General features: G+C 43.0%; 1 protein-coding gene across 11 annotated transcripts in view; it reads right to left on the reverse strand.

The window, feature by feature from the left end:
- PPP2R2B (protein phosphatase 2 regulatory subunit Bbeta) overlaps positions 1-22,326 on the reverse strand; it is a 425,245-nt gene that overhangs the window by 266,373 nt on the left and 136,546 nt on the right. For 3 of the 11 annotated variants that reach the window (XM_047868760.1, XM_047868769.1, XM_047868786.1), the window contains exon 2: positions 5,797-5,990. The exons of 2 other annotated variants lie outside the window; for them this stretch is intronic. In XM_047868760.1, coding sequence (XP_047724716.1) covers positions 5,797-5,990 — 194 coding nt within the window. Of the gene's footprint in view, positions 1-5,796; positions 6,690-6,914; positions 7,027-11,288; positions 11,493-22,326 lie in introns of those variants that run through there. 6 more of the 11 variants (XM_047868776.1, XM_047868794.1, XM_047868807.1 and 3 more) reach the window with 4 other exon arrangements.

Genomic DNA, 22,326 nt, shown 5'->3' on the forward strand with positions numbered 1-22,326 from the left:
CATCTTCGCTTCCCTCTTGATCATGTGTGAAATGGCGGTGGGGTGGAGGAAGCAGGGACTATTAGTTTCTCACTTTTAGCCTGAGGTTCCTCCAAAGCTATGACATACCAGAGATCACACAGATCTCATTCAAGTTTGGAGACCCTCTAAACTCAACTCACCCTAGACTGGACTCTTCTTATGCCACCACATTGTTGAGAAATGACCATAGAGTGTTATTTGAATAATTTCAGTGTGCGGTTAATGGTGTTTACACCAAGGCATTCCCTTGTGAGGCCCTTTTTGTTACAATTTATACCAAGACAAGATAATCATCCTTGTTGGCTCAAATTCTGCCCTGGTGTGCTCTTCTCCTACGCATCACATCTATTTACGTGGTTTTAAATACTTTCAATATGCTGTAGACATCCCAATTATACATCGTCCCCATCTTTCTTCTGAGCTTTAGACCCAGATATCCAATGGCTTGACAGTATCACTCTGAGGCTAAATGTCTCACACCAATTACCAAAGTCTTTTTTCCAGTGTCAGTAAAAAGGCCCATTATGCGTCCACTGTCATGGCAAAGTCCTAAAGTTGTCCTTGACACTCATCCCCATTTACTTCTCTATCTCCACCGAATCACACCAAGAAAGTCCTATCCATTCTTCTTCTACAGTGTATCAAAGTCATCTAATTCTCTCCATCTCTACTGCTGCCACTATCCTAGAGTACAGCTGTGTCGTCCCAATTATTTCTTTCACTCCTATTCATTTCCTACCCAGCCCTCTGACCCCACCCTGCATAGCAGCTAGAGGGAGCTTTGAAAAAAACAAACCTGATCATATTTCCCCCTTGATCAAAATCCTTTAATGGCTTTCGATCCATCTTTGGATAAAGTCCAAACTCCTTATGGTCAAGGCTCAATGTGATCTGGTCTCTGAATACCTCTCCAGTCTCTCTTTTGTAACATTTTATTATGAAAATTTTCAAACCGACATCAAACTTGGAAAAAAAATTTACAGTGGCTATCCATTGACAGACCACCTCAATTTTACCATTAACATTTCATACTTGCTATATCATATATCTATCCACTCATCCATCCCTCTATCCTAGCATGGATCTTCCCTGGTTTTGGTGCATTCAAAGTAAACTGCAGGCTTTGGTCTCGTTTTCATTGCTGCTTCCTCTTGTTCCCTATATTCTAGCCACAGGCAGCCTTCTAGTCTTTCAATCCGTCAAACTATTTCATATCTCTGGGCCTGGTACCTATTATCTCTTCTAACTCCAGTCTTTAGCTCTTGTTAATGCCTGACTTATTCTTTAGTTCTCAACCTAAAACTTCCTCTGAGGAGCCTCCCCTAGTCCCCCAAACTAAATTAGATCCACCTTCCTGCGTTATATATGATCTCAAAGCATGTTATGCTTTTTCTATCACTTATCACAATTGGTAACTATGTATTTATTTGCAAAAATATTTAATGTCTGCCTCCTGCACCAGACTAATATCATGTCTGTATTGGACCACGCTGGATCACCTGTGCAGACAGTCAACTATGTTTGTGGAAGAAATTACAGGCAGAATTAATGAATAATTATATAATAATACATAATAATAAAAAATACATGAAATAAGTAAATTTGTTCTTCTTTTACAATGTGTCAACAATATAGGTTTTGAAAGGCCTCTTAGACAAGATGGAACTTACTAGCTGCCAGAATACAACCAGCAAGTACATTAAAACAAATTACTCAACGGCAAGATCCATGGGGGGCACTTGAATTGAGAAGAGACTGGTGGGTTTTAGTGACTTCTCTGCCATTTCCACTAGCCATTACCCTCAGGATCATCCCAAATCAACACACAATCCAAGGAAAAAGTGTGTTTGCAATGCAAATATAGCTATAACGTATTGAGAACATTTACGGAGGTCTAGCTTTGCTTGAGGTAATGGTATTTAGTGCGTTCCCTGCATTAATTTTTTTTCCTATGGCATAGGTTCTATTGTTATTCCCGTTTTACAGCTAAGGAAACTGAGAACAGAATAATTTTATTTTATTTTTTTTTTTTTTCAACGTTTTTATTTATTTTTCGGACAGAGAAACACAGAGCATGAACGGGGGAGGGGCAGAGAGAGAGGGAGACACAGAATCGGAAAGAGGCTCCAGGCTCTGAGCCATCAGCCCAGAGCCCGACGCGGGGCTCGAACTCACGGACCGCGAGATCGTGACCTGGCTGAAGTCGGACGCTTAACCGACTGCGCCACCCAGGCGCCCCGAGAACAGAATAATTTTAAAACGTGTTCTCTGACTTCCTCTTCTAACCAGATTGCCATTTCTGTAAACTCACCTATAAAAAAATATTTATTCTATCTGTGGCCCCGTGTCAGGGTACGAAAATTAATGTAGATAACTCTCAAAATGCCCTAATGAAGAAAGGGTTTTAGTCAGTTCTAACAAGTCTGAAAAGAAAGAAAGAAATCCACATATAGATCAGAGAGATTTGAGAGATGAAGCCTTGGTTAGGAAACCCAGAGTTCCATATCTGAAAACAAAACAAAACAAAACAGTAAAAACACTGTTGACTTTATTTTTGTAGTCATTCCAACCCCACTTTTCCTCACATATAACCCCATATACACACATTCAAATGATCCTTGCCAAGAATTTTACACCAGATGGGAACACAATTTACATACAACGATAAAACCATTGTGGTCTTCTCATAACAGGAGCTAATGGGTGAAGGAAAGAAAATGAGGCAGTGCAGAATTTCCTCATGGAGGCGCATATGCCTAAAAAGGGTCTTGAGTTTGAAGACAAGCTTTCTGCTCATCTGTGTGACCCTCACAAATGAGTACCATCTGTGGGCCTCAGTTGCCCAGTTTCCTTATTTGAAAATGTTAATAGCATCTACTTAGCAAGACTTGGAGATATTGAAATGCTCTATTTAAAAAGCTCAGCAAGTGCACTGAAAATAGAAGATGCTCAAAGATGTTAACTTTAAAAAGGGAAAAAAGACAGAGGAAGATTGGTGAGGGTGGTAACTTTGATGCCCAGAATAAAAGAGTCATAGGAAATATCTTTAATAAATACACATCATGCAACCTTTTTTCTTCCCCATAGGAGGGAGGGGAGGGAGGGAAGGGAGGGAAGAGAGGGAGGGAGGGAGAGAGACAGAGAGGGAGGAGGGAGAGAGAGAGAGAAAATAAGAGGGGAGAGCTTGGGTAAAAGTGTCCTTTAGCATTTGCATTGCTCTTAGCTGGCGGAACTTGCCCGCAGCTACCACTTACAATGCAAATTGAGCTTAGAGTCCTTCACACTAACTACACAGCAAAAACCTTTCAGCTTTAAATAGAATACTGCAGTGTGGAATGATCTGAGCAAAGCAAAGAAAAATTCAGAGATAAATGTGAAGGAGATTTGGGAGGAAAAGAAAAAAAAAAAACCAAAAACCCACCAAACCCTGACATATCTGGCTAGGTAGAAAAATGCCAAAATATTAAAGAAGACAAAAGAAAAGCGAAGTCCATAGAAGGACCCAGAAACTAAGGTCAGATTATGGAGGCAGTGGATTTAAGTTAATAAAGGAGGAAGGAACTTTGGGGGCAAGCCCTCAACTAACAGGATTTGAACAAAGACTATTTTGATCTGGTGATCTTTCCTGGTGTACTTGGCACTTCCAAGGTATTCATCAGAAGACAAGGATGGACTATCCCCCCTCTGGCCAGCACCAGTGCATGAATGGTCCCTAAAATGAATAGATGAAGACCACATCTATTGGGAAAAGAGAACTTCCCTCTCTACCCAACTTCTGCCATTTACGTTTTCCAAGTTCCATTTTTTTTTCTTACCAGACTTTCACTAAGATCAAGAAACCTGAAGGTTTACTGTGAAATAAAGGTTTTGTTTAGTTTTCATTGTTACGTGTGTGTGATAGAATTTCCTGAGAGATTGATTTAGAAACATTTGAGAGAGCTCTTTGCTATAAACTCATGCCTCAGTTTTGACTATATGAACCCAGATATTTTAACCAGAATCAGAGTTCCCAAAAACACCATAAAATAAGAACAGAGATTAAGTAATATCTAGGGCCCTGAAAGCACTAAGATGATACTCCTATCATGGCCCTATACACACGGCCCCATTTTGCCCATCTTCCCAGCTCAGTAAGTTTCCTGTGCCGGCACTTAGAGGCATAATACAACACAGAAAAAATACGAAGACAGCCCTCTTTCTTTGTTGTCACAAACAGATAGAAACATCCCCCCCAAAAACCAATAGACCCAAGGCCAACTTCTGTCTTGGATAACATGCTCAGACACACAGCAAGTCCTAATCTACCTGGTAAATGAGTCAGTGACAAAGCACTTAAGACTGAGAAAGAACATCTTAGAGCCACCTTGTCAGCCTGCAAATAACAAGAATCAGCGAGTATGGTGGTTGTATGGGGGAGGGACAGGCTGAACATCTTAAAAGCCATCTCTAAGCTCCTGAACGCCAGAGCACATACAAGTCTGCTTAATCTGTCTAGCACCATGGACATATTAGGCTGGATGCTTTCCAATAATGATGATGAATGGAGAATATATTTCAACAGCACTGGGCATTCTTTTTAATCTAAAATTTACAGAGATGTTTATGGAAGATGCCACCTTTGCCCCCACATTGTGTGCTTCTTTATTTCTTTCAGAGTTTGAACTCCTTTCCTACCCCATCCCCATCACATTTTTCCTGGGAGTATTGATCTGATTAAGTATTATAGAAAATTTAGTATCCAAGGATAACAAGAATCATCTTAAAATAACATACCTTGCTACATTTTCCTAAAGCCCTTTCACACACGTTTTCTCACGTGGATATTACAACGTGATAATGCAACACTTTCTATGCGCGGTTAAGGAAAGGGCCTACAGGTAGAAAATGAAAGCGAAGATGTAAAAGTTTGGGCATTTGGGGGGAAAAAAATGCCTCTACTCTCTATTCACACACAAAAGGCAGAATGAGATTCCACCTGCTGACTTTCCGTGCCTGCCTGCTAATGTCAGAACACGCTGAGAAAGAGAGAGAGAGAGAGACGACAATTTCACCTCTTGGCAAAGCTCAGCTTACTGAACCCTCTTGCTTTCTGCTGGCTGTTGATTCAGCAGAAACTACTGCTGCAGAATTCATAATGGTGATTTTAAAGGCCCCACTGATCGCATTGCTCGCCCCACGTGTCGGACTCGTTCGCTCGCTGCTGGAAAGCGGTCTCCCCAGCTACCTTTTTAGTTCTTGCTAATGCACCTCCAAGGGGAGAGGGGCTCGCCCCTTTGCAAAAGGCCCTTTGGGCTTCTGATTGTCTGAGCAGGTAACCCGGCCGGAGAGAGAGACGGGCAGGAAATGAAACCATGCCCTCCCTGCAGCCACCGAGAGACACAACATCATTCCGCTCAGGGAAGGGAGGACCTACGATCCTTCCGGGCCCCTTCCTCGTCTCCCCCGCAAGACTCCGGCAAACATCTCGGGGGAGGGGTTATCTGCCTCCAGGGGGTCATTTTTCCAGTCGGGAGCCCCACCCTGAAAAGCCTAATCCCCGAGGGCCATTTTAACTCCCGTGGGCGCCGGGTCCACCTGCTGCTGAACGCCGGGCTCGTCTCGCGGAGCCCGGATGGATGTGGGGCGCACCGGCCGCTGCCCCCGCGGGCCGAGCCCCCGCCCCAGCCCCGGGCCCGTAGGAGTCTCCGCCGCTCGGCGCCCAGCTGCCCGCCGAGCCCAGCGATCCGCAACTTGCGCCCCGGCCCCAGCGGCGGAATGCGGCGGGGCTGGCGTTACCTTCGGTCGCATAGCTGTGGTCGCGCAGGAAACTGTTGTTGATTTTGCGGGTATCAATGTCCTCCTCCATTGACAGCAGGCTTACTTGCGTGGGAACCAGAAGCCGGCAGACAAGTATCCATGATCCCTCCCCGCAGCCAGTCTCACAGGAGAGGGGGGCAGGGGAGCCGGTGGGACTGCACCATGGTCCGAGCCTGAGGAGGAGACGGGGAGGCGGAGAGAAAAAAAATAAAAACCCGGCAATGGAGCTGTCACCTCCTCCACTCGGGATCTCCGAGGCTGCGGCGGCTCCTCCCGCGGTGCGCTCACTCCAGCTCCAATTCCCAGCGAGGATGCTGCGCCCGGCTCCGCTGCCGCCGGGTGCCAAGATGCGCCGTGCCCCGAGGGGTCCGGGCCCGCCCGCCGCCCGGGAGGCGCTCACAAGCGGGGCTGGGGAGATGCCCAACAGGTTCCCCACGTTGGCAGCCGCTCCAAAATGCAAAAAAGGTCCCTCCTCCCCCTGGGAGAGCAGGCGGCCGCGACAAAATGGTGCCTTTCTGGACCGAAGCTGCAGTGGCGAGACGGCAGGGGCCGGATTCGGGCTGGCCCGGCCCGGAGCAGGGTGCCGGTCCCACGGGAGGGCGGCTCCGGCCGGCGGGGGTGAGGAAGGCGGCGGGGAGCTGGGCAGGGCGCTGCGGCCGGCGCCAGCGCACTCGCCCTCACACCCACACGCGCGCACTCGCAGCCGCTGCCGCTGCTGCAGGAGGAGGCTGGAGGCGGCTGGTGCATTAAAGGCGAGGCTCCTCCCAACCGCGTCAGCAGCCCCAGGACTCTTCCCCAGCCGCGCTGGTGGCCGAGGCAGAGGCTGCGGCTGCTCTCTGCTGCAGTGGGGCGCACGCAGCCGCGAACCGGCACCTGGGCAGCAAAGCAGCGAGCTGGCGGGTTCACGTGAAAACCAGAGACGCGCTCCGGCAACCGCCCTCCTCCGGCGCCTCGCAGCCAAGGGCGGCGTTTTTCTCTAGCCCCCGGAGTCCCCAGCTCGCTGCCGTGCTCCGGACACCTGCGCTTCAGCACCGCAGAGAGAAGTAGGTCCCTCTTGGGTAGGCAGGGAGATTGCATCCAGGTCCCTTTCTGCTCACCCCTGTGCGAGGTCTGCGGTGCCTCAATCAAGTTAAAGGGCGAGGCCTGGGGTTGGAAGCCTCGGCGAGGAGAGAATGGGAAGAAGGGCTGCCATGGCTTAATTGAAGCCTCCTGTGCTAGGAATAGAAAGCGGGGCAGGGGCCAGAACTTTTCTGCCACCACGTCCGACTTCCCCATTCCAAACAGAGTCAACACCCGCTTGTAACTGTGGGCGTCTGTGTCCACACAGGCAGAGGGAAGCAGAGGGCTGACTTACGAAGCCAGCCAACACAGTCACTCTGGAAAAGTCCACCTTCCCTAGCCCTTTGCACTTTGTTTTGGACAAACGCTGCAGGCCCGGCTGTAGGTCTTGCTTGTGAACAAGGCACAACCCTGCAGGAACCGCTCACATTTGCTCCCAACAGGGAAGGTGCCTTGGGGCCTGTGCCCACAGAGAGCCACTGCTACCCTGAGGGGACTTCGAGGATCCAATTAATACAAAAAAAAAGAGGCCTGCCTCCCTGCTTCACCTAGGAGGAAAATGCAAAATTCCCCACCTTCCCCCCACCACCCTCTCCCCCACGTTTTCGAAAATTACAAAACCTGTACTTGAAAGAAAATTTGATCACTACTGTTATGAAACCAGTAAACATCACTTACGAACATCACAGCTTCGTAAAGACAAACTGGAAAAGAAATTTGCCCATTTTTCCACTTGTAGAAGGTATTTGTTTCAGTGGGTGTCGCTGCAGGAAGAGACATCAGCAAATGTCTTGCTCAGTTCAACTCCACAAGTTGAGCTAGATGAGCCCAGAGGGACCTGTGAGTTAATTATATACATACAATGCTTCGGCTCACACAATTTAGGAAGTATTTGCAGTTCAAAAAAATGGGAAAACAAGTTTTTAACCGAGGTTGGGAATCGCCATTAGATTTCCACGGAGAGTGGATGCTTCCGGCAGATGGAAAATGGCACCGTCCCCATCTCCAGAAAGCCAGATGAAGAAGAGAGTAGAAATATTCTTTGATGTAATTTTTAAGGGAAGTTCAGCTTACGATGGATTTCATTTTATGCTCGTCTGGTGGCTAAGCCTCACAGAATTGTTTGACTACTTGTTCAAATTTCACAAATGAAATTCCAGTAACAAATTTAACCCACCACTTCAGCCTCAGCTCATGGTTGGTTCCTCCACATGATGAACTGGACCCATCACCAGGTCTCCGGTGGTCGGCTCATCTGCAGTTACACAGTTCAGCTTCTCTTGCCGATCAGCGTTATGGGGAAGGGGCAGGCAGAGGTGGGAAAACGCTAAGTTCCTCTCAAAGTGGTAAGAAGACAGTGTGCCTTCTGTTGAAATGATTTAAAGGTGTGACAGGAGACCTTGGGACAGTATTTGCAAGTTCTCCCCTTATCTTCCTGGAATGTGGGTGGGCTACCTTGGAACAGAGCTGCATGATGAACTGGGTAGGCCCACTGGCCAGGTTTGTGCTTGAGTAATTTTCCACTCTAACCAATGGGAGAAATATCCCCTGCATAGATTAAGCTTCCTTTTCATGTTTCCAGCAAAATACCTCCTCTATTTATTCAACAATCCCGGAAAAACAGAGAAATCTCCATGGATTAAGTTGACTCCAACATTTCAACTTTGTGGACCCCTCTTTTCTCCCATGATCAATGGAGACTAGACCCTGGCTCAAAACCAAAAGGACTGTTGGCTTTGTGCTTGAACACAATGATGTGTGGTAAAGGAGGTAAGGGTAAAGGTAAGGTAAAGAAGCCCCGTACAATCCTGTGGTGGTAAGAGGACACTATAGACCATTTCTCAGAAGACCTGCTGAACTTTCTAGTCCTCCAATATGTCAAATTCTTTCCACAAGCTTTTGAAAGTTGCACATGCCATTCCCTAAGCTCCTTCCTCATGTTCTTGGCATTCTCCAGCATGTCAGCTGAACTGTCCTTACTTCACTGAGGCATTACATGACCAGACCACAGTCTCTTCCTCAGGTATTTTCGGTCTCTACATCTTTTCATATTTTTTGGTGGAGTTTGGGGGGGGGGGTGGTGAGTCTTCCTCATGGATCACCACATTCTGTAATAGTTGTTTCCTCATTATTACCAACCGTTCCTAATATATCTCCTATATTAAATGTCTGGTGCTTAGTAGGTGCTCAATTATATTTGCTGAATGGATGTAAATAAATATTTCTTCAGTGAATTAATTATGGAATTTCTCCAGTTCAGCAAATATTGTAATATTTAGGTTTTATAGCTCAATCCTTATTAAAATTCTTGCAAAACCAAACCAAAACAAACAACACCCAACGACAAAACCTGTTGTGAGGCAGTAATCTACTCTAGTAAGTCCTATTCCAATGGAAGTAATTGTCCTACCCATTCTTATATGTATACGGACCAAAAATATTTACTGAGCAATATATGGGGATAAAGTTAAAACAAAACAGTCCCTTTCTTCACAGAACTGAAATTCTTTCATCTGATCTTAAAACATGAGCTTTCTTAGAGGTGCAACAAATGCGTTATCAATCAACAGACTATAGCATAATGTTAAGTGCTGAGGCTCTGATATCAAGCAAAGCTGATGATTCTCTGGCACTTATTATTGTGTCCTTGAGTAAGTTACAAGTTTCCCCTAAGGTATTTTTTAAACCTCTAAATTAGGGAGAAAAAGAGTATCTACCTCATGGAGTTACTGTGAGGATTTAATGAGATCGTGGACTGAATGATCTTGGAAAGAACATACTGTTGTTACTTGTTGGATATTTACAATCATCCCACCATCAGTAAGGAACAAATAGAAAAGCACCCACTGTCTCAGCCACTAGAATGGGACTGTATCAGCAATATCCACGCATTAAATATATAGTCAGTCGGCTGTCATGGAACTTAGTGTCTAATTTACAGTTTATGTAAACGGAGCCATAAACTACAAAAGGGGCAGAAGACACTTTGAAAGGCTGACTGAATTCACAAAAAAGGCCCGTTACAAATACACAGGCTTCTTAGATTACACAATTCGGCATCAGGGCATGTAGACACGTTCTTTTTTTTTCTCACCCGTGTCATGGGCCCCCTCCCCCAACACTGTCATATACCCTCACCCCGGTTAGGTTAGTGCTGCCTTACACTGAAACCTTTCAGGTCATCCTGTCCAATTAACACAATAAATATCTACAATTTTATTAAAACCTCTGACCTAAGCCAGTCTGGAGATTCTTAATAGAGGCTTTAGGTGTCAGGCAGTCCTGGTTTATCCCAGCTCAGGCATTTATAAATTTCATGACCTTTGGCAAGTAATTTAACATCTCTGTGCCTCTGTATTTGCAAAGTAGAAGAAAATAATAGAAACTCCTTCACAGGGTTGTTGAGTTGCTGTACAGACAGCCTAACTGCTTAGGGCTGAGATGCCACTTCTCCCTCCTAGTGGCTCCTGGGGGTCTCCATCAGCACAGAATTGGAGAGATGCACTAAAGGGCATCGTTTAACTGAACAAAAGTGACTTAGAGACCTGAGTTTCACTACCTATCAATCCGTCTTAATGAACAACTAGAAACTGGGTATAGGAAATTTTACCATCTTGCAAAAAGCCCTCTATAAGCCACAAAGTCCTTTGGAATTAGGATTACCCTATATACGTGCAGACCTAATCACGTTTCTCTGTTGTGGAATTGTACAAAATCCCTCTCTAGGATCAATAAGCACCGAGTGTTCAACTCTCTGTCTCAGGTGGCTTATATGTTGATTGTCCAGTGGGTAACCTCCTGAGCTTCTAGTGAGGTTTGTAATTCCTTTCTGTGCATGCTACCATAGGTAAGAACACCACATAAGGGAACCTTTGATATGGCACTTAACCTAGGAAAAGAAAGCAAAACATTTTGCTCTAAAAATGTATTAAATCTAGATTCTGGATACTTAATGGATTTCACAGAGTAAAATGTTCCTTCAGTTATCCAAGTGGAGTAATTTATGCAAATAAACAGTGGCATGCTGGAACCGCTACGTACTGGCTATTGAGAGCCGAATGGGCCGATTACACACATCTATTTCCAGCTCTGCTGTGAGGGACATCATGTTGGTAGCTTAAAATCTGAAATCTGCCTTGGTGGGATATTTGTATTGTGGAAATTAAAAAAAAACATATATAAATCAGGGCTTTGGGTTTTTTGTTGTTTGCTTTGAGAGCTGATTGTTAACCATTTACCAGCACACTAATAGCAACGCAGTACTCGCTGATATATCTTCCTGCCCATCCCTGCCATCTACACAAAATTCCTTCCAATTCTCAATACTAAATCTCCCAATCTGTGTCAAATTCCAGAGCATCCCACCACGCAGCCAAACTTGAGCCATAATGCTAAATGTCTTAAAATCCTACCTTTACTGTGAAGATTTCCCATATCCATCAGAGGAAACTGAAGCCTTTGAGTGATCCTTCCCAGGCTGGATATGCAATTGGAAGAGGCTGCCCTTATAAGGGACCTGACCACATAAGCAACGTCAGGTGCACGCCCATTCTCAATGAATCATCCTTTTCTACTGTTCAAGCTCCACTGCCTCCTTACTTTGGACCTGGATTTGCCTAAATGCAAAACAGAAACATCCATTCTGCCTGGTTTCATTGATAACTCTTCAACATGTCTCATTAGGATATTAACACAATGGGAGAAGAGGAACAAAAATCCAAGAGCCCAGATCTGAGAGGATGAGACCTAATATCCTCTTGTACCTTTTCTCATTCAGTGGTTTCGGAGTTAAATTTAGGCTGTCTTACTCAAGATAGTTTTAATTTGCATAATATTTGTTAGGTACAGGTGAGGATTTACAAAACCAGTTTGGCAATACTCAAGGGGTAGTTCCTGATTACCTTTCTCAAAAGAAAACTTCACATAACTCAGACAAGAATATATATTGGGAAATATCTTTCAAATTTCTTTAACATGCCCCAGCAATAACACTTTACAGAATTTATCCTAAGAAAATAATCATAGATGTGGGCAAAAATTTAGCCATCAGGTCATTTCTCAGAGCATTGTTTCTGGTCATGAAAACTGGAAACCACCTAAATGTCCAACAATAGAATTGACTAGGCAAATTATGGTGGTTACACATAATGGAAAAATATTGGGACATTGATAAAATATTAATAGATAGCACTTCACTTATTGAGCATATATTATGTACTAGGTGCTGTGCAAGGGGTTTTACTAGCATCATCTCATTTAATTCTAACAGCAGTCCTTGTAAGTACTGTTATTATCTCCACTTCACTGAGACTGATATCGATAAATAAGATACCCAAAATCAAACCTGGCACTGTGTGTGTGTGTGTGTGTGTGTGTGTGTGTGTGTGTGTGTGTGTGTGTTGGGGTGGGTTAAGTTAAGGTCACTCTTTTTTGAAAAAAAATTTTAATGTTTTATTTATTTTTGAGACAGAGAGCATGAGCAGCAAAGGGGCAGAGAGAGAGACACACACAGAATCCGAAGCAGGCTCCAGGCTCCGAGCTGTCAGCACAGAGCCCGACGTGGGGCTTGAACCCACGAACTATGAGATCATGACCTGAGCCGAAGTCAAACGCGTAACCAACTGAGCCACCCAGGCACCCCAAAGTCACTCTTTTTTGAAAGCGATTTTGATTTGTCTCTCTTATGAATGAATATCCTCTAAGTTGAAAATCACTTACTATTGTGTTGGTGAAGTTGTAGCAAAATTGGAACCTTTGCACACTGCTTGTGGGATTGTTTAATGGTGCAGCAATGAATGGTTTGACAGGTCTTTAAATTGTTAAACACAGCATATGACCCAGCAATGTCACTTCTATGTATATACCCAACAGAATAGAAAACACTTGTTTACACCAAAACCTATAGATGAATATTCACGATATAACATTATTCAGGATAGCCCCAAAGTGGAAATAGTCCAAATGTTCATCAGCTAATAAATGGATAAAGTGTAACATATCCAGGGGATGAATTTATCATTCAGCTATAAAAAGTAATGAAGTACCAATACATGCTACAACATGGATAAGTGGTGAAAACATACTAAGTGACAAAAGACCTTATGTGATTCCATTTATGTGAAATATTCAGGATGGGCAAGTCCATAGAGATAGAAAGTAGATTAGGTGCCAGGGACTGGGTGGGGGAATGGGAGTAAATGCTTATGGATTAGGGGTTTCTCTCCTGGGTGATGAAAAAATTCTAAATTAGATAAGGGCAACGGTTGCATAACCCTGAATATACTAAAACCACTGACTTGCATACTTTAAAAAAGTGAATTTGTATGGTATAATATCTCAATAAAGCTGTTATTAAAGATTTAAAAATCTCTGCTATCATAAGCCACTGTTGCTTCTTGGAGTATGATATATCCTTTGGGCTAATATTGGCGCAGGAAAAATTTAAAGGTATGTAATGACAAGGGTAGACGTCTATGTTACATTGTTGAGAAAGTCAAAAAACAATGTATACTGACCAATTTCCCCTTTCCTGGTGAAAAAAAAGTGTGGAAAAATATGTGTTTGTCAAAATCAATATATAAATGTACTGTGTGGTGGTTATGTGTGGTTATCTTTGTTGTTCATATTTTTGTCAAAGAAAATTTAGGACCTGTATTATTTTTGCAATAAGAAAATTGGTAAAGTTTTTTTTTTAATGTTAAGAAACACTTTTTAAGGTGAAACCTTGTATTGAAAAGGTCAAAAATCATTTTCTCTACATGAGAAAATTGGGACATGGATATAAATGTATATGCTACCAAATGCACAAAACTACTCTCTCCAATAGAAATGTAATGCAGGCTACATTTGTAAGTAGTTACTACATTAGCAAGTGAAAACAAGCAGGTGAAATAATTTTAATAATATTTTTTAATGTTTTAAAAAGTGTTGGAAAAAAGATATTTTCTTTAATATATCGAAAATGTTATGACTTCCACATATAATCAATATGAATTTATTAATGATCTAATTTTGCTCTGTTTTTCATTCCAAGTCTTTGAAATCTAGTGTTTATTTTACACACACAGTGCCTCTCAGAAGGAGCCACATTTCTAGGGCTCAATAACACCACATACCAAGTGGCTACAGCAAAAGTATAAAGTTTTCCAAAATGTTCTGTTCACAAAATGAGTTTTATTGTATTCCTTCAAAGAGAAATTTTCATCTACGAAAGACTTGAATAAGATTGTCATGCTAAAATCAAACCAAGCAACATTAATACAAGGACTCTCACAACTATATTTAAAGTAATAAAACTGAATATGATAAAAATACATAGACACATGCACATATACATATACATATATTAAATACAGTAGTACAGTTGAACTCAATCTGCATTTTCCCTTAAAACTAGTAAGCTGAATTAATAGAGGAAAAAGAGAACCAGATTCTAAAAGTGCTGAAATGACACCACATAACCATATAAAATAGATAGCAAGAAATGTGTAATTCAGCCACTGTAATAGGGGCTCTTACAGGCCTGTGGCTTCAATTCCAGCCAAATTGCAGATTTCACTGCCAAAAAAAAAAAAAAAAAGGATTCCCATAGCTGGGTACCTGCACTCTGTCATGACCACTAAAGGTGGAGAAATTTAAAGATATGGTGATAGGAATCTGGCTGAGGGCAATTCATTCTTTTACGTTGGATTAGAGAATGGAATTCTGGGGTCCCGTGATCAGTGGATTAATTTCTGAAGATTTTACTCAATTAGATATGCCATTACCTCTAACACACATGTAAACAGTTTTGTGTGTGCAGCTGAGAGCTTCTTCCTTCCTAACATGCTCTCCTCACTAATTCCCGGCACCGCTCTCCACCCTCCTGCTACCCACTGTCTGATGTCTACACGTACACATACCCTAGACTCCCAAGTTCTTGGATTCCTCTATCCACAATCCGGTCCCAGGGGACCTCATCCAGTCTCATGGGGTCATCCAAGACCCCACACTTGGATTTTGAAAACCAGTCTCCTCTGACCTCTAGACTCGTATCACTCACAGCTGATCTGGTATTTCACTGACCATACTCCCAGTCCATGGGCTCTCCCTTCCTATTACTTGGTTCCTCTCATTCCCCACATCCTTCCCTCAGCAAAGCTTCAAAACACATCCAGAACCCAGCCACTTCTCACCACATCCACTGCTGCTTCTGAGGGCCAACCACCATCTCTTATCACCATGATTGTTTCAAGACTGGAAGGAGCCAGCTGAGTGAGCCTGTGATTCCTCCTTCACCCCCTACAGAATGGTTTCTATGCAGCAGGCAGAATGGTCCTTTTAAATGCAAATCACTTCATGTCACTTTTCTACTCAAAGCCCTTTATTGGCTTCCTACACATTCAGAGTAAAACTTTCTTAAAATGCTGTTAAGATTTGGCCCCAGCTATAGCTCTGTCCTTGTTCTTCCCACACACCCTCCCCCTCCTCCTGCCCCTGCTTCTTACCTGAAGCACTACCAACTCTCGCTTCAAGTCCCTTCCCTACGCCTTCCAGCCTCCCAGGTAGACTCAGTGGCATCCTTATTGTCTGCCCAACACACCAGGAAGAGCACTCCTGTCCCAGGACCTCCATACCTGCTGTTGCCTCTGTCCTGAGTGCCTTCCCTCAGACAGCAGCAGAGCAAAGAGCTTCACCTCATTCCAGTGTCTGCTCCAGTATCAATTTTTCTGAGCTACCTTCTTGGACCATATAAAATAAAATAGCACTCCTTCTTCCCAGCACTCTGTATCCCCATAGTGCTGCCTGACTGTACATATGTATTTGGCTTTGGTTATCACGTCAATAGAGCCCAATTTCCAGGGCGACAGGAATGTTTTTGCTCCTTTTCTGTATCTGGCGCCTAGGACAGTGCCTGGCACAGATTGGCTACTCGAATGTACTTTTTGAAAGAATGAAAGAGTCAACGTGTGTTTGCTTAGTAATGAAGATCTATCGGGAGGGAATCTTAATGAACAACAAATCTAGCATGCTTATGTAGTAAAAAAAAAATTGGCCTTGCCCAAAGAGAGGCCTGGTTTTTGCCCTAGGCTTCTGGGAAGTAACGTATGTCAGACCTGATAGCTATATCTTTGTTTTTAGGGAGGGGGCTGCCACATTCAACAGTTTAATGGGGTGGGGGGAACACTGTCCACACCAGAAAGACCTTGTGATTTAGAGTTGAGGATTTGGGTCATGAGCTACCAATTGACCTGGTGATGGAGTTCAACCATATGAGCAATCAATCAATCAATTAATCATATATAATAGAACTCCAATAAAAATTCTGAACACCAAGCTTAGTTAAGCTTCCCTGGTTAGCAATACTCTACACATGTTGTCATACATCACTGGAGGGGGGTTAATGTGTCCTGAGGACAAACTCCAAGTTTAGAACCCTCCCTGACTCTACCCTGGGCATCTCTTCCTTTGGTTACTTTTAATCTGTATCCTTTCCCTGTAACAAACTGCAACCAGAAATATAATAGCTTTCTGTGAGTTCTGTGAGTCCTAGCAAATTATTAAAACTAAAGGTAGTTTTGGAAACCCCCCCACCCCCACCCCCAGTTTGCAGTAGATGCTGGAAGTGAGGACAGTCTTGGGAACTCTGCCCTTAAACTTTTGGTTTGACTAGCTCTAGGTAATGCTAAACACATACTCAGCAAGTCTCACATTAAAAGGTGGCTTACAGATCTACAGATCTTACAGATGGCAGGTCTAGCCTACCATTTCGCTGAAGAGAAAACTAATGCTTCATGAAAAGAACTGACTTGCCTGAATCACCCAGTGACAGACTGAGAGCATGGACCCTGGTGTCCTGGCTCCCATGCTCACCATTCCACAATGACTTTCCTCAACTTTTGTTTTGGGGGACATGCCACTTTTTTCTGAGAGGCTAAAGTTATGGGAAATTAAGTTGCTGTCACTCCCCAGAACTTTGAGGTCAATAGCAAGGGGAGAAATTACTATTACTCTCCTTCAAAAGTTATGGGGGCCAGCCCTGAACAAAAGAGAATACCAGAGCTCTATACTCTTCTTCAACCTCATCATCTCCAGTTTTCTGCCCGAGGTGGGCCAGGCAAGGATCCAGGTGGGGCTGCATCAATCCTCCTGACCCTCAGCTGCAGAAGTCTGGGAAGGAAGCCTTTACGTTCACGTAGAATCAGCACAAATCACCCTTTCCCTACACTACCATATTCTGTCATTTTCTCCTTCTTGAGAAGAAAACTTCTACGTATAGGGCATTTTTGGAAACTACAGGACATATCACATGATAAACTTAGCTCATCCTGTGGGAAAACCTTTTGAAAAGTTCAAAGTGTTATGTGGACAAGGTTAATACTCTAGGTGTTACCACACTAGTAAGATAAGACATAGAAGCCAAATTCAAGAGCCAGATGGACCTTGAATTTATAAGCAAGTCTGTATATGTTTTTTTTTTTTCAACGTTTATTTATTTTTGGGACAGAGAGAGACAGAGCATGAACGGGGGAGGGGCAGAGAGAGAGGGAGACACAGAATCGGAAACAGGCTCCAGGCTCTGAGCCATCAGCCCAGAGCCTGACACGGGGCTCGAACTCCCGGACCGCGAGATCGTGACCTGGCTGAAGTCGGACGCCTAACCGACTGCGCCACCCAGGCGCCCCAAGTCTGTATATGTTTTAAAGCTCGATAAATATTTATGGAATAAATATAGAGTGAAAATGATTATATTCAACATGCCTCAAATAGAGACCTCTGCAATTTCCATCTGGCATGTGACAGGGCTGTAAGGGTGAACAAAGTATGATAATCAAAGCTTATGAATTTGTATCTGAACAGTAGAATAGGCCCTGAGTAATGACTTGAACATTGTAGGGTCACACATCCTTTTTGAGAATTTGATGAAGATTTGTACTCTCTCCCCAGAAAAAAAACAAAAACAAAACATAGTTTAGAGGACTTTCTGCTTCCAAATGCTGACTCATTTTATCTCTTTCATGCACAGGAAAAGGAAGGGGAAAAAAAAACCTAGGACCAAAAAAATGTCCAAAATTAAATGCAAGTTTAGAATTATAGTGCCATCACCTCCCATGCATATTTTTATATGGAGAGTAATAATAGCTCTCACATATATAGCCCTTAATAGTAATGCCAGATGTGAGACTCCTTTCTAAAATGGGTCAGCTCAGTGTAAGAGGCAAATAGTCAAAGACATGACTTTTGAGAAACACACTGCTTCAGTTCAAATCTTGGCTATGATATTTCCCAGCAGTATAATCTTGGGCAACTTACTTAATCACTCTGTGCTTCAAATCTCATTTGCAAAATACTGATAATAATAGTATCTACTTCATAAGGTTGTTGTAAACATTAAATGGGTTAATATATATACAATATTTAAAATAATCCAGAGCACCTAATACACACCCAATCAGTGTTAGCTGCTGGTATGAGGCACTGCATACTGTCCTGAGTATATGCTCTGTTGTTGTCCGTGTAGCCAGATTTATTCACTTCTCCGGTTCTCATCCTTGAATTGTTTTGGCAGTTCTGCTTCATTTCCTCCCACCCCATACCTTTCTTAGGCAAACTCAAAGCCATGGTTTCATTACCAGGGAGTATCAAACTCTCCATGTCAGTGGGTGCATCATGGAGGCATATGGTCATTCAAAATCAAACATTTACAACCTGCCCACTGTGTGCTTAGCACCAGCCTTCTTTATTTATCTCTCTATCTGTTTTTGAGAGAGAGAGAGAGAGAGAGAGAGAGAGAGAGAGAAAGAGAGCAAGAGAGAGAGGGAGAGAGAACATGATCAGGGGAGAAGCAGAGAGAGAGGAAGAGAGAGAGAATCCCAAGCAGGCTCCCCGCTCAGAGCTGAGCCTGATGCAGGGCTCCATTTGGGCCTCAATGCCACAACCCTGGGATCATGACCTGAGCTGAAATCAAGAGTTGGTTGCTGGATGCCTAATCAACTGAGCCACCCAGGGGCCCCTAGCACCAGCCTTCTTAAGTGTTGGTAAGGAATTCACAACTTGATTGCAGAGATAAATGCTGAAATTGATGTGCAAATAAAAGACTAGTCAAATGTTGACCTGTAAGACTTGTAACTTGTTACAACACTTGTAAGTGTTTACAGTGTAAGAATTTAGAGACATCCAGCTGAGTGAGAACAGCCCCCAAAGGTAAAATAGACAGTTCAAATGCTTGAAGGAGATCTGAAGCAGGACTAGCTACATAATATGTGGGACCCAATCCAGAATAAAAACATGGAGTACTTTGTTCAAAAAGTATTAGGAATTTCAAGAGTACAGCAGAGCACTAATTCAAGCATGGGACCTTGTGCAATTATACGTGTCACATGCCCTTGGAGCTGGCCCTGCCCTGAAGGATGGTGGTGACTCCCAGAAAGATTCTCGCCTGCAACAGATTGGCACTTCCTGTGTGCCATGTGTGTTTCTGCTTCTGTGTTTTTTCTTCTATTTCTCCTCCTAACCAAAAAGTTTTTGCTTATTTTTCAACAGATGCAAATCTTACATATCCTTCAACCTGTAGCTCAAGTCTTTGCTGAAAAGGAACATGACGGGATGCAAATGGCCCTGGGGTTGGAATGAGAAGGACTGAGGCCGGATCTGCCTTTCACCAGCTCGTGAACTGTGGCCAAGTCTCTTCTATGACACTCACTTGGGGAAACTGATTTTAAAAGTCTCTCAGAGGATGATGGGAAGATCAAAAGACATCCCAAATACAAAAGAGTTTTGGAATAAGAATTTCTCATGTTGAGAAAGAGCTTCATAATTTTTTTTGATAAAGGCTTCCCTAGCTTCTTCTTTTTTTTTTTTTTTTTTTTAGGCTTCCCTAGCTTCTACAAACAACCAGGTGGGGCTTGTTCTAAGTGAACACATGCACACACACACACACACACACACACACACACACACACACTTGTGCGAACTCATGCATGTCCTGTCTGCTGCTGCCTCCTATTTGACATGTATAAATTTTCAATCTTATTCTCTCATTTAACTTCTTAAGGTCATTAGGCCTTCAGACTTTACCCCTTCCAATCCATCCTCCTCACTAAGTGAGCATGATCTTTGTAACTCACAGATCAGGTTCTCTCATTGTTTTAAATCCTTGTATGGCTCCCCTTTGCCTAGAACAGAGTTTCCAAAACCTGATGGTGCCAACTGTCCGTGTCTTTTGAGGTGTTAATCGGTGTTCTGGGAAAAGAGGTATGGAATTTGAGAAAAAATAAAATCATGATGTATCCCTCTATTGTAGGTTTACAATGTACATTGAAAATCTCTGAGAAGTCCTGTATTCAAAAAGTTAATTTAACTTTGTTTAAACCAGAATTTTCTACATTAATTGAACCATATTGACCTTCTATAAGAGACTTACATTCTGTAGAAAAACTCTGGCCAGTGCTGGCCTGTAAGGTGACACGCCAACTCTTCAGCTTGGTTTATCAGGCTTCCATAATCCCTAAATTTGTAGCTCATTTATTGCCATCCCCTTTACAAGTCCTACGATCCAGCAACAGGGGACCACTTCCAGTTTCTTGAAGGACTTTGAGCCCTGTGCCTGCTGTGCTTTCTGCCAAAAATGTTGTCCACCACTCATCCCTCCATTTATGCTCTGGTGATCTGTTACCCAATGGGGCCTAGCTCAATTGCCCTGTAACGTCTTCTCTGACATTCTTGGTAACCACATTGTCTCCTAATTTCAGTGGTTAGCTGCTTCTCTGGAACTTTGAACATAAAAATAACTGCTGATGTTTATTGAACATCTAGGCTAGGGATTTAGTTCTTAGTATAGTGCAGGCAACTCTGTAAGATAATCAAAATGGTGCTTTACAGATAAAGAAATACAATGATTAAGAAAGTCACTCATTTTTCTGTGTTTTCTATCTTTTGAGTGGTACCACATGGTACCACATGGGTACATGTCTACCTAGTTGCCCAAACCAGAATCCCAAAAGACATTTTTAACAACTTTCCTTTCCCCCTACATCTAATCAGATGACAATTCCTATAAATTCCAGCTCCCTGGCAGCCATAAAATCTGTCCCCATCTCTCCATTCATATTACCACTAGTTTATCTTGGGCCATTATTATCTCTCAGCAATTCCTGCAGTAGCTTCCTAGTAAATTTTCTATGCTCCATATTGATATAATTACAATCACCCTAAAGTACAGATCTGATTATGCCAACTGCCCTGCTTACAGTCTTTCAGTGGCTTCCCATCACTCTTATGGGGGAAAACCCAAGACTCTTAACACAGCTTAAAAGACCCTGTAAGGGAGCACCTGGGTGGCTCAGTCAGTTGAGTACCTGACTCTTTGTTTTCAGCTCTGGTCATGATCTCAAGGTCATGGGATCAAGACTTGCACTGGCTCTGTGCTGAGTATGGAGTCTGCTTATGATTCTTCCTCTGACCCCTCCCCTGCTCTCTTTCTCTTTCTCAAATAAAAAAAGACCCTTTCAGGACTGGTTACTGCCTACTTCTTTACCTTCATTTCATCCAATCAGGATCTCATAGTCTACAATGGGAGCTCCAATGAGCCTCTCAAGGTTTCCCTGCCCTTGCCAATCATTCCTTTGCCTCTGGACCTTTGTACACAGTTTTTCTTCTTGAAATTACCTTGTTTTTCATCCACATCCTGTACTCCACAAGCTTCCTAAATACAGACAGAGGTTCATGCTCTTCCTCTGTGACTGTATAGCACCTGGGCATCATTGCCTTTTTTTCCTGTGAGATCTTTGTTCTGGGACTATGGATTTACTGTTGTACCTATACCTAATGTAGGGCCTGCGACAGAATAATGACATCGAGTAATCATTTGTTGAATTCCTGAATGAATCAATGAATAAATAAACGGATGAATGAGAGCAAAATTAAAAGGGCAGCTTGGAGTATTAAAAGAGAAGGCATTTAGAGGTTTATTGCACTATCTGCTTGCCTTTGTCTTCTATGTCAAAATTCATTGTCCTGTCCATTCCCCACAAGCACCTTTTCACTCCAGCTGCAGGGCCTTTGTATGTGCCTAGAATGTTCTTTTCTTTTCCACACACAGTTAATGCTTCCTTATCATTCACATTTAAGATTAGCCCTCCTTTCAGCAGGGAAGAGTTCTTGCCAATGTAGACCAAGTCAGGCACTTTACTGTGTTGTCCTCATGGCATTGTATATCTTTCCTTTACCCTCCTCACTGCATTGTATTTCTATATCTATGTCTATGACTGCTCATTCAGTAACTGCTTCCTTCAGGAGACAGTAAACTCTGTGAGAGAATCATGTCTTCTTTTTATTCACTATTAAATTTCCAATACTTAATACGGTGCCTGACACACAAAATAAAAGTTTGTTACGTGGGTTCATGAATTAAAAAAAACCACAGTGTCTCATCAGCAGTTTTTTGGTTCATTTCAGTACTGCATATAGAAT

The sequence above is a fragment of the Prionailurus viverrinus genome, chromosome A1, assembly GCF_022837055.1.
Source record: "Prionailurus viverrinus isolate Anna chromosome A1, UM_Priviv_1.0, whole genome shotgun sequence".
NCBI lineage: Eukaryota > Metazoa > Chordata > Mammalia > Carnivora > Felidae > Prionailurus > Prionailurus viverrinus.